This window comes from Rhamphochromis longiceps, linkage group LG11 (assembly GCF_057381845.1).
Source record: "Rhamphochromis longiceps isolate RC_006_pf linkage group LG11, R_longiceps_female_GT1.1, whole genome shotgun sequence".
Taxonomy (NCBI): domain Eukaryota; kingdom Metazoa; phylum Chordata; class Actinopteri; order Cichliformes; family Cichlidae; genus Rhamphochromis; species Rhamphochromis longiceps.
In genome coordinates this window covers 20,553,810-20,566,543 of record NC_140567.1, presented here as the reverse complement: position 1 = coordinate 20,566,543, position 12,734 = coordinate 20,553,810, and the positions used below count along the sequence as shown (strand labels likewise).

General features: G+C 38.7%; 1 protein-coding gene across 6 annotated transcripts in view; it reads left to right on the top strand.

Annotated features, from left to right (window-relative positions):
* Positions 1 to 3,011: 3,011 nt before the first annotated feature.
* Positions 3,012 to 12,734, top strand: part of creb5b (cAMP responsive element binding protein 5b) — a 37,876-nt gene continuing 28,153 nt past the window's right edge. For 5 of the 6 annotated variants that reach the window (XM_085422743.1, XM_085422744.1, XM_085422740.1 and 2 more), the window contains exons 1-5: positions 3,026 to 3,156; positions 8,287 to 8,364; positions 8,688 to 8,781; positions 10,605 to 10,726; positions 12,065 to 12,222. In XM_085422743.1, coding sequence (XP_085278869.1) covers positions 3,127 to 3,156; positions 8,287 to 8,364; positions 8,688 to 8,781; positions 10,605 to 10,726; positions 12,065 to 12,222 — 482 coding nt within the window. In that variant the 5' untranslated portion in view covers positions 3,026 to 3,126. Of the gene's footprint in view, positions 3,157 to 8,286; positions 8,365 to 8,687; positions 8,782 to 10,604; positions 10,727 to 12,064; positions 12,223 to 12,734 lie in introns of all 6 variants that reach the window. The other variant, XM_085422745.1, reaches the window with a different exon arrangement.

Here is a 12,734-nt window from a genome sequence, read left to right as displayed (position 1 = left end):
GACAGAAATTACTGAGTCTTGACAGTTTCAAACCACTAGCTTCATTTCAGTATTTCAATGATTAATCTGAATGCTGAAATTTGAGTAACTCAGATGTTGCAGTGCACAAAAGTAAATTTACTGGTTAAACAACTGCCTGTAGAGTAAAGGGTTTTCTATCCTTATTTTGAAGTTTAATTGCAAAACATCCCCATAAACCAGTATTGAATTTTTTATTACTGTATTGTTGTTTTGCAATGCAGTGAATTACTGAACATTCTCATTTTTCAAGTAACACAAATATTTCTACTTTTTTTCTTTTACAACCCACAGACCTTGACATTGTCAGAGTGTCAACACTGTGATATTCAGTATGTCCTGAGGTTTCCCTCACCACATAGTAGTTCCTGATCTTTAACCACTGAACAGCAAACACTTGGAATGACATTCCCACCAGTTCAGAAGCAATGTCTTTCAATATTTATAGTCAGCTAGGCTGGTATATTTTCCTGGCTTTGTAAAGATATGATTATGTTTTCAAATCAGACAAATTAGTAACTCTACATTATTTATTTATTTATTTTTGACATTCAGACTATATACCAATTTATTCTGTTAAGTAATTTAAAAAAATAGAACATTTCTGAAGAAAGTTTGAATCTGTCAACATAACTACTGCTGTGGAAAGCCCAGACTATCTTCTTTCAGATGCCAGTAAAATTGACTTGGCTGCTTAGGTCTTATCTTACATCTTTCCCTCTGCCACAACAGTCATGACTTGCTTGGTCTTAAATATGTGATAAGAGTTCGATGGTGAAGCCTCTGATTGAAACGTAGCGATTTTAAAACAAACACACCACTATGGATGATCTCATCTACAGACTAAAGTGACTGCTTTGATATATTGTTGGTTAAAATCAGAGTTTTAGAAGTTTTTTTTAACCCAAAATGTAAGGTGAGGATGCACCAGTAGTGCGTGAAAACAAGAAAACACCAGTTGACAAAGACCTACAATCATTTGTTAGTTTTATATTTCTATTTTCTATTTTGCTTTTTCTACCCCAAATTTTGGAGAAGTATTTGCTTATATGAGCGGTAACAGATAACTAAATATCTTAGATTTCTGTTGTTGCACAGTTACTAAGAGCTTTATACTAATATCTCTTTGGGCGTAGTCATCTCTGTTTGAGGTATGAAGAGCAGCATTAATCTGGACATCTATTTCCTATAGCTGACTGCTTTGCAAAGTGGAATATTCATTAAAGTGCTTTATATTTTGATGAAAATTGAAAACCTATGAGACGCTTTTGTTATTAGCCTCCTTCACCTTTTGCACCTGCTACAACAAAGCATCATCACTGGTCCTTATCTTCCCAAGGTGATCTTAGCTAGAAGCATTGCACAAAGGCATAATAATAAAAGGTTTAGTATAATATAGATCAAGTCCACTTTAGTGTGGGTCACTGACCCAAACTGTATCGGCTCTTTCCAACCTTAATAGTCTGCTCCTCTGGGAGCATAATGTTTGGATTGGTTGGGAAATATATTGGCAATAAAGAGACAAAAGGATGTCATAAATGTTGATTAAAGCTCTGGTTAAAAGACAAAGGCGGAGAGGCTCTGAGTTATGAGGGCTTTTCAGACTGCGTTATTGTTTCAGTGACAGAGCTCTTAGTGTGTCTAGTGGAGTGGCGAGTGGTAAACATTTCTCAATGTGTGAGGAGTCATTAATCCCTGGAACCGAGGATGGCTTCACTACCAGTGTCTGTGGCCCAAGAAATCACAGCCAGTTGGCACCAGCAGGTCGTGCAGAGCTCCAACATAAATGCTTTGTATACTTCAGAGCTGTTTAAATCTCTTCTATGTGCTGTAGCTAAGGCACACTTTAGAAAAGGCAACAGGCAACACTCTGTGTTTTGCACATTCAGTTCATTTGCCAGTCAAGCTGTTGATGATGCATTGAGTCCTGCCAGGTTATAGTCTCACTGTGAAACATAAGCAAAAAATGAAGCCAGTTTGACGAAAACATGTTTCTAAGGCCCTGACAGTAACGTCAGGGAGTAATACAGTATGCAGATTGTCACTGAGGCTGAATCGTAATTCTGGCAAAAAGTAACTTTCCTGTTTCTGGAGTCATTAGACTTGGTCATGTATGTTTATTATAATTTATTTTGAAGAGATTCCCAGTTTCATAATTACTTTAGGTTCTTTAGGTTTGTAGGTAGTTTTCCCAAATTCTACTTGAATTTTTGAATTAGCAAATCCGAGGACTACAAGTCTGAGAAAATTTGTATTCTTGCATGAAAAACACTTCACTCATCATGTCACACAAGCGCACACAAGGTACATTGTAAAGGTCAGTTTCTGCTTGGTTCCTTTTAAAGGGGGATTTTGTTGTGTTTCCTTGTTTTCTCGCATGTACATAAATAGATAATACTGCCATAATCAAAGCTCCTGTGAGAGGAAACAGCCCTAATATAGTCATCCCAGTCATCTAGCCTGATGTTCAAGCCTTCTGTTTGCAAGGGGGAGTCAATCAATAGAAAGCTGGCGTAAAGGAAGTGTAGCTTTTAAAAGAGGAGTTAAAACGTCTTGGTTCAGCAGTGGATTTGCTGTGAGGCTGTGGCTAATGTTCAAAGCTACTGAGTCCAAGAATAAAGATATGGAGCTGGAAATCAGCAAATAGTAGAATTATTTTTATTTACTTGTAGGGAGCTTCCTATTATAAAGTTTCAGTTTTGTTGGTTAAAGTTTGCAGGGTCTTGATTATACTTCACGCGTGGGACTGTTTAGCAGGTTTTCCCGTTTATCGCTCTCGCAGTTGACAGATAGAAGCTGCAGCACCGCACGTTTATTTGCACTCATTGCTCTGTACTGGCGCTCCAGCTTTGGACCACACCCACCAAGGGCCAGCGGTGTTCATACATGCCCCTGGGCGTGCATTTGCAAACTCCGCCCCCGCTGGCTCCACCCACCAGCGGACCACAATGATTTAGAAGTTCAGGAATCCCACGTGACGTCACCCAGGGTGACGTTATGCTCTCTAAATAGATCGTATTGTAATCTTTTCTCAGTCCAACGTGGTTTCTTCTGAGAGACTGCTTCACATTTTCTGCACTTGTTTGGTAAGTTGAAAGCCTTGCCACCATGCAGAGGACCGTGCACGCGCCTCTGCAGGTTTGTCATCTTTTTATTTTTATTCTTTTAAAAAGCGATTCTTCTCACTTGTCCTTCTCCCTTTTTCATGCAACAGCTTGTTTTCTCGTTCGCTTCAGCAGTCTTTCTAAAGATGTGATTTTGTTTTATTTCTTTCACCTCCTGGTGTCTGCAGCTTTGTGTCGTGCGAGTTTTGTTTGAGTGAGTGCATTGTCATGTCACTTCGCGCTCCGTGTGTTTGGCCTGTCTCTTACACTGTTGTTGAAGTTGAATCGCGGAGTCAAGTGCCGCTGCAGCTCGGTCTGTCAAGTAGCAGCTAAGGCAAGTCTGCAGAAAATTATCTGAAAGGACAAAAACACGAACATTTTTATTGCAACGGGCGCTTTTCGTTGCACTTCACACCAATTTGGCACGTCTTCTAAGTTTTCATTTAGCTCTAAATCTCCGAAGCTGGACCCCTGCATCATTGTCATGCCTGTCCCATCCAGGGATACGCAGAGCAGGCTAATCTTCGGGACTCGTGCGTGCTGCGGTTCACCAATGACTGTCTGGAATATAATGGGCCGGTGGTTACGCTGTTACCCCAGGGTATCCTTGTTTACGTTAAATTTATGTTCCTCTTTTTCTCTTGAACAGCAATGTTCATCAAGATTACGTCATTCTGCAGGCCAGTCGATATTTGATTAAGCGCTAAGATGTTGAGGGTTACTTTGAGTAAGGTTGTGCTGACGGTGCGCACTTTGTGACGGAACGGCTTTTTTAAAAAAAGAGAAAGATGCTTTAATTATTTGATTGCTCTCCGGCCGCTATCATTATGTTTATGTGACAGCACTATCAATAACACATGTTTCTCGTACACGATTCCACTTATTGTGCCCGAGTTTTTATTCGGTGTCGTAATAACGCCTGTTAAAGTGTTATTTATGCCTGTTGCGACTTTTTTCAGCATTTAATGTAGACTGGGATGGAGTTTCTTTCTATGAAAGCTTTTGCAATAATTTGTCTCCATAAAAATATGTAGCCTATCAGATTGAGTAAAGTTAACTTGCTGGACAATTTTTTTTTATTTTTAAAGCAAAAATACATAATCCAAAAATAGTTCATAATAATTATTAGGATTTACATAAACTTAGACCAAGTATCATAAGCTATAGTTAATGCATTTAAATTCACTTGTTTATTCTATAATAGTGTTATTTACTAACCTTCATGGATATATGTTTTTTACATGTTAAGCTGGATTGCAGCAGTAAACTGTTAGTTGCATTTCTTGTGCTTGAGGTACCCCTGGTAATGTCTCTACTAATATAGAAGGTGTGAAAAGGTAGCAAACATAAAGGCAGTCTCAAGTCTGAGCAACAAGTACACCACAGAAGTTAGAGCATTTTATTTTAATACTAGAGCTTTCTTTTCGCCTTTACCTGCAAAGTTCTGCAAAGTGAATGCTAAGAATAATACAGTTAGAATAATGTGAGCAGTGCTAATCCCATGCTAGACCTCTGAGGGTTAATTTTTTGATTTATGAGTTTATGTTGAGTCAGAGACCAGTAATTGAAAGCTTTTGAAGTTTATATTTCAGTCAAACCAGTCTTCTAGTCATGCATTGAGTTTAAGAGCAGAAGTTCAGTGCAGACATTGTCAGAGAGGTCCCGTGTACGTTGTCTCAGGGTTCGCCGTAATCCTTCCTTCAATTTGTACTCTCAAAAGCCCAGGTTATGGCACTGGAGCTGGAGAGTTGAATTGCTGTGCATGTTTGTGCTTGCTTTAACCCCATATGCCTTTGCACCCCAACCCTTCTTTTCCTCACCATATTGTTTAAATTCTAATATGCGTTCTACCTGGAGAGTTCTTCCCAAGTTCCTCTTGAAATCGAATGCCGGACCCTAATCCTTCCCCTCACTCACATCAGGATGCAGTTAATGTAAAGTGTAACCAAATTTCCTCTGCTAAATGAAAACATCTATATTAAATGAGAGCCAAGTGCCCTGTCCAAGGAAAGGGCGTTGAATGCTGATAATTTGAAGTGTGAAAGCTATTGGATAATTCGCAGAGGCATTCGCAGAATTAATGGCTGGAAGTTTTATGTATCATATGGTTTGAATTTCCTAGTAAATGTGAGGGAATGATCGAGTCCCGTTTTAGAAACAGGAACAGGAAGGTAAACGTTTCTGTTTTTTACAGTTATGGAAACAATTTTTCTCTTATTTTTTTAATGCCTTGCTTTAAAGTTTTTATGTTTCAAGAACTGTTTCAAATTCATACTGGCAATCAAGAAGGGAGCTAGTAAACAACAGTTCCAACAAGAGTTGAAACACAACAGCTGATTCATGCTGTTTCATGAACATTTGGGGCCTTTATTTAATACACGAGTGAGTAGCGCCATATCTACAGACACTGTTTTTGTCATCTAGCGCTTAGTTTTATTTAATGATCAGCAGTGTTGGTCGTGTTTGTTGTGTCAAAATAGACCAGGTGAGTTTTTAGGGGCCCTGTTTTAGAGAACTGAACTGGTGATAGAAAGAGAGACCAGGTCTCATTGCTCTCTGACAGTGAGACCCTTTCCAGACCCTGTTCAAGCGGGCTTGGTCATGAAGTACAACTTGTTAGGAAAACAGGACTGCTTAGCATAACACAATATTTGACTGTTTTGACTGCGCTTAAGGAAATAGCCTGTACCTATGAAAAAGACACACATGCACATAGTGTATGAAAGTATTCATGCCTGACACTTGACATGCCGCACTGACTTATTACAGACTTATTACAGAATTACAGATGTGGTGCGGTTCTTGTGAACTGGTAGGAGGGAGAGGTGATAATAATGCAAGCGATAAAAGGAAATGTTTAATGTGCCATTAAATAAAAATGATGTGGTCCAGTATCAGTGTTGTAAATACTGCAGATGTTTTAGTTGTACTGAGAGGACACATGATAAACCACAGACCTATTTGATGATCATCAAACTCTTAGTGTCTTATTAAACCCCCTTCTCTGATTACATTTAAGTTGTGCAATAAAAAGCAGATAAAACTAAGCAGAAAAAGTTTTGTGTCTCATTTTACGTCATAATGCCAAATTTTCTTTATTTAACTGCAATTCTAAGTTATTGTAACATAGAAGAAATAGGTTTCTGTGAAACTATCATGCAGCCAAGACTCATAAGGCTCATAAGGCCAAGAATCATTAAATAATTAAATACAAAATCCATTTCTTATATGGCTAGACACCCCAAGCGCTTTGTGGGCTTTGCATTGAAACCACACATCAGCCAAGTGTGGTTTCCATGTGTGGGGTGTGAAATAGGGATGCAAGAATGGTTAAGAAATTTTATGTTAAAATAACAACTTGGAAAGTACCAATGCAGCATATATGGGTTTTTTTTTATCGGTATGTAATAATTTGTGCCGGGAGACAATGAAAACTACATTAAAATCTTTCAGTTCTCCACAACTTGGTAAATGGCAGCCAGCAAGGCTGATATAAGCCAGTACTGATGTTCCTTATATATAATGGTGCATCCCTGTTTTGCATGTTTTGCATGTTCATGTCCACCTTCACCCTAAAAGACAAATAATCGTACTTACTTAACATCTGGTACGACATCCGTCTAAAAGTGCTTGGCATTTGTGTTATTGAAATGTGATGACTGCTCAGAGGCTCTTTGTTAGTGTTTATTAGAAGAATAGTTTATACTTTTGCACTGTAACAATAATAAGATCTCGAAATACTAAATAAGCTGCGAACCAAGTATGATGTCGCAAAAAAAAGTACAAGGATTGCACAAATAATATTTTTTGCTCAGTAGTTTGCAGACTGTGACGAAAACCGTTTTTCTCTTTTACACAAGTGAGATAAATTTCTGTGTTTAATGTTGTCTAAACACAAAGATCTTAACAAAAATTGTTTCAGTAAAAATGCAAATGCAAGCAAAAATTTAGCTCAGAATCTGACCAAACTTCAAGTATACTGTGTGTGTTGCCTTGGTAAGCTTACAAGTGGTTGGCATCCTGAATATCACTTTTAAAAAAAAGTCAAACGTCAAAATAAAATGTAGTAATAATAATAAAAAGATATATTCCTTCCTATTCCTGCCTAAAATAATTTAAAAAAATTATTGGCAGGAACAATAAAGTAAGATGCTGTAAACCTGTGCAATATAAATGTTTGAATGTGTGCGCTCCATCATGTGGATATCATATTTCACATAGGTGTTGTTTAATGCGTTTGATGTTGATCGATATATTTTAAAATCCAACTGTTGTTTCCGTAATTTATTTGAAATGTATGAAAAAAATACAGTTGAAAATTTTGACTTCTTTAACTGGTTTTGCCTGATTGGGTTTTTCAAAGTTAAAAGAGGAAAAGGATAAAATTTGAAATCATTTGTAGAGGTTTATTTTTAGTGTTTTTATCTTTTACCATCACTTGTCCCATTTTGCTTTGAATTCTTAAAGTTAAAATGATATGGGTGCACTGAGAAGTTCCTAAAGTGCACGTTAAAAAACCTGAGGCCCGCTTATTTTTAAGCTTTAAAACTAACACCAACTAAAGTTCCTTTTCTTCTTTCTATCAAATAAGCTGCACTTTCTGACTGTGCACGGCTGCACAGCCGCTGCTTCCTTTTCTTGTTCTCACTAAAAGATGTATAACCAGCGAATCAATTCATTAAGAAACCGATGACTGTATGGCTGAAACTTAAATGTGGAGCTATTTTTTCCAGATGTAAGTGCCTTTTATTTAAAGTCAATTTTGTCTTACTACATAGCTGCCTTAATAAAAAATATATAAGTACTGAGAAGCAATGTCTATATAGATACATTTGTTCATTTTGTTTATTACCAGCTTTAAAGTGTGTTACAATCTATGTGGTAATGTGCAATAAAAACGTGGATATAAAGAAAATCCATCTATCGAAATATTTAAAAGTTTTCCCAGTGGTTGAGTTTTGCTGAAGTTATTGGACCCAGTGTTTCCACAACCTCAGCCTTGATGTCATTTTAGTGGAGCCCAGATTACTGTAGCGTGAGAAAACTAGTGCAGGTGCAGTAGCAGTTTCATGTCTAGCATGACACGAGCGTATTTTCCCTCGTCTAAGGAAAGCAAAATTATTCAGCTCTCCTCACTGCTTTCTTCTTTTGTCTTTTTCTGTAGTTTTATGAGAAGTTGGCCAGAGTGATGAACTCGGACCAGGAAAGGCCGTTCGTGTGCAACGCTCCTGGCTGTTCTCAGGTGAGACTGTCGTGATAAAACTCAATGCGTACATGTGCATGTGTATATGTATGTCTGCCTGTGATATCAATACACCAAAGAGGGATTCGGAGTAGATTTATCTCTCGCGCATGAGGGAGAAGCGCAATACCATGGAAGTGCTTGAAACACAAACTGTGATCGGGTCTAGTGTTAAAATACCTAAAGAAAAAAAAGTTTCTTTTAGGATGTAGTCAAGAATGACTACAATAACAGTGAATGTTATTTTAGGGTAGTGCTTCATTTCCTATCAGTTACTCATACTTGTCTCTTTACATATGTACAATTCTTTTTTTTTTCAACAGCGATTCCCCACAGAGGACCATCTAATGATACATCGACACAAACATGAGATGACCCTTAAGTTCCCCTCCATAAAGAACGACAACATGTTATCAGGTGAGTTATGCTCCTTCAATACAGACTACCTCACTATTTGAGCAGGGTTTGAAAGAAACTTGGAGTTTGTTTGCAGCTGTGTCTTTGTGACTCATGCACAGACACACTCGTCTATCATCAGTATGCTTTACAGTGCCTCCAGAAGTTGTTTGCAATAATGTAAATCATATGAGGCATGCTACCCTACAGCTTAGTGTCATTCACAATGAACACTTCAGTAACATATAAAGAAGCTGCCTGACAAAAACTGGACAAATGAGCATTTTATGTGTGAGCTTGTCTTTCCTGTTACTTCATGTGATTTGCGCTTTTCTGTCACTCGGTGCGTCATCATTCTATATATCACGTCGAAAGAAAGGAAGTTTTACAGGGTGCAAAAGCCCAGTTGAGCCGCTGATCTGGACATTAATCTAGAGTTTCAAAAGTCCAGTAAGAGTCAAACCAATAGTAGCGGCCAATCCAATAGTGTAGATCTCTACTCCTTATAACATTCCTAATGCATCAGCCATCGTCTAGTAAAAATTGCTACAGCCAGACTATTCAAGTAGTTTCTTCTTTATTGTTTACACTCGGTAGTCAGTAGGATCAGATTTTCTAAGCCAGGCGTCTTTATCGCTTTTCGCCTGAGTTACAACTATGACTACTTTCTTACTGATACACTGAACTCAGGATAAAATAATCAGTGGTTATGCAGCACACAAAGTCACACCTCAGACACACAATGTCACATGCAAAATTGTCTACGCTTAACTTTTAGTACTATAATTCATGACCTAAAGTTGACCTGCTCTATTTGCTTTGCATTGACTCGACTAAAAACTGACATTACTCGGTTTCTTAATAGAGCTTGAGTAATATCGTCAGTCTCTGCAGATCGAAACGGCGCTGTATATTTGCAGAGTAAAACTGTGTTTTGAGTACACACGTCATGACGAAAGTTTGAGTCAATCCTCAGTCTAGCCAGAATGGATAAACACGCCATGGAGTATGCTTTTAGCCTTTGAAACAACTGTGATCCCAAAATCACCTTCAACAGTCTGAAACCCGATCTGCGTGCACCCCCCACAATGTCAAGCTGAATACCACAGCTTGACTGAGCTCGACAAATGAGACCCCACTCTGTAGGTGGGATCTGTACTTTGTCAGCAAAAAACTGGGCTGTCAAAAGTAGTGTCTCTCATCGGCTAAATACAAGTAATGCTTACTTAAAAACACAATGTGCAACAACAGTGTACGTTCATTATTCTTTTTGGATTGGTCTCCATTAGCTTGCTTAAAGTGCATGCTGGTAAAAACTTTGGCTCACATAATTGGACATCATTTTTTTAGAGTAAGGAACAATGAGGCAGAAAATACAAAAAATACAAGACATAAAAATCGGAGAGTACAAGAAGAGTCACAGAATCAAATTAAAAGTTAGCAGTAAAACTATCCAAATTATCAGAATAAAACATGCTGCGCTGTCAAAACAGATTTAAATGCTTTCTCGTGTCTCATTTAACTTCTTGCAGACATGGTTCCTGTTTTAAATACTGTTGTGCGCATATTTGCATTTTGGTTCATTTTGCCTGCGTAAGTTTTTACATTGTATATATGTTTCAGGTATGCAAATGAGAATTAGGCATACATCTTTTACAAAAGCATCACACAATATCACAAAATGGAAAAGGAAAAAGACAAATATGAAATCAACTTTTTCACGAAAACACTACGCTTGCGGATATATTTTGCCATTTGGAACCCCTTAAAACTCTTTTCCCTCTAACTTTTAAAGGTCCACATTCTACTTTTAAACCTGAAAAACATTTTTTCTTCGTTTACAGACCAGACACCTACGCCAACACGTTTTTTAAAGAACTGTGAGGAGGTGGGCTTGTTCAGTGACCTGGACTGCTCAATTGAGCAGGAATTTTGCAAAGCCCAGGAAGAAGAGGACAGTAAACAGGTACTGGAACAAAAAGGAAAAAAAACTCAGACTAAAAAAAACAAAACAAAAAACAGATGAGACCAAAGCCACAGAGGTTAGGTGGTTAAGAGCTCTTATCTGGAGTGATCACATGAGTAATGTCGCTAACAGCGGCTCACACTGCATGAGCTGATAACACATTTTTTTTATAGACTGGAAACACATAGACCTCATGCAACCACATTCTGCCCATTTGTTCAAAAATGGATAGCCACAAGTGTTTATTCACCGCTAATATTTCTGCTATATTTCTCTCTTTTATCCAAACTATATGTTCCCTGTCTAGTTCTCGTGATGCCACTAGTGCCACGCTGCTTTAACCTCATCTGACTTGTCAACAGTGACAGACAGGGCTAGCAGGTGGAGATTTGTCACCCATCACAGATGAGGACAAAAGATATCAGGTTCTCCACCTGCAGCTTCAAACAGATCTTCATCGCTTAGAGAAGGAATCCTATTTCTCCCAGACAGACAGACCCCTGAGACATCTTTTTCAGCAGTAATCAGGAAAAAATACTGACCAGACAGTCTTGTATGTGAGCAGAGTCACAAACACTGACGTTTGACAAAGAACATGATCATTTATGCATTATACATCTGCCCTGAAGCACCTTGACCTGAAACATGGGTAATAGTCAAATCACCACAAGACAGACTGCTTATCTAAGGTCTGGGAGTGTGTGCAGTCCCTGCTGCAGCTAAGCTGTTGTCTCTGTGGTTTGGCTCTGGAGATCGTGCGTGCTCAGGTCAGCCATGTCTAGGCTGCCCAGCCTGTGTGGTTTATGATGGGAGGCTTTGCCAAGTCAGCAGGAGGCGAGTCAGAGCAAGACTTGCAGGGAGTGTAAAGCACAACAAGATAAGAGTTAAAAATTTGAAACTTTAAGAAAACACCAAGAAGACAGTATGAAATAGTCTTATTTCCATATCCTGCAATATACTATCATAATGGTGAAGATTAAGTAATTGTACTGCAATGCAAAATACTTTATGGCACTGTAAGTGTGTGAGAGATACGTGAGTGTGAGTATTCTATCACTTGCAGCTATTTTAGTATGAATATTCATAATGTGACAGTTAAAAACTGTTGGTAAAATAAAAATAAAGGAAATATGGTCATCAATAAACTCTCAGCTCAGCACAGAAAAGCTTGTAGATGATACCTTACTTAGTTCCTCATTACCCATTCCCACCCACTGAATGTGTGAAGTCCAAGGCCAAATGGTTGAAATGCTTGTGTTGTTTTGCACTTGAAAATGCTCTTTATAGAGTCCTAAACCTCTATACTGTGCTCACTCGCCTCCTCTCTTCTCTTTACAGAACATTTCACTGCATGGCCAAGCAGGCCAAGGCCAGCACCAGCAGTCCCACTCACGAATGGGCAATCATGATACCAGCATAGTGATCCAGCAGGCCCTGCCCTCTCCTCAGTCCAGCTCTGTCATAACTCAGGCTCCATCAACAAATAGACAGATAGGGTAAGCAGACCGCAGTGGCCGAAAGATGTCGTGAAACATCAGCAGCGTAAATACAAGTAACAGGTACAAACAGGTTTTATGAAACTTGCTACTGAGAGAGGCATTTTCTCTTTTCTGTATGACATGAAACAGCAGTTGTTGAGCACTGCTGAGAATTGATGACAGACTGAAAACCGCCTGACAAGCGCAGTGATCTTTGGGGATTCTCTCACCTCAAGTGTGCCCCTGTTATACTGACAGCCTCAGTCTCATCCTGGTCCCTCTGTTTCTGTGCCAGCTGTCATCCCCCCCATTGTCTCTGAGGCAATGTCAGTGTTTCATTACATTTGGAGCAGTGTGTGTGGGACTTGCCATTCGTGTTTTGCTGTTCATTCACTGTTGTCCCATAGCGGAGCATGCCAAAGAGGGTCCCAGAGGATAAGATGAAGTCATTGTTGAAGCCTAAGCCGTGACCGCTTTTACACAGGTTTAGCATTTCATGTTCTAAAATAGTTCTTTTCACAGTATGGGAA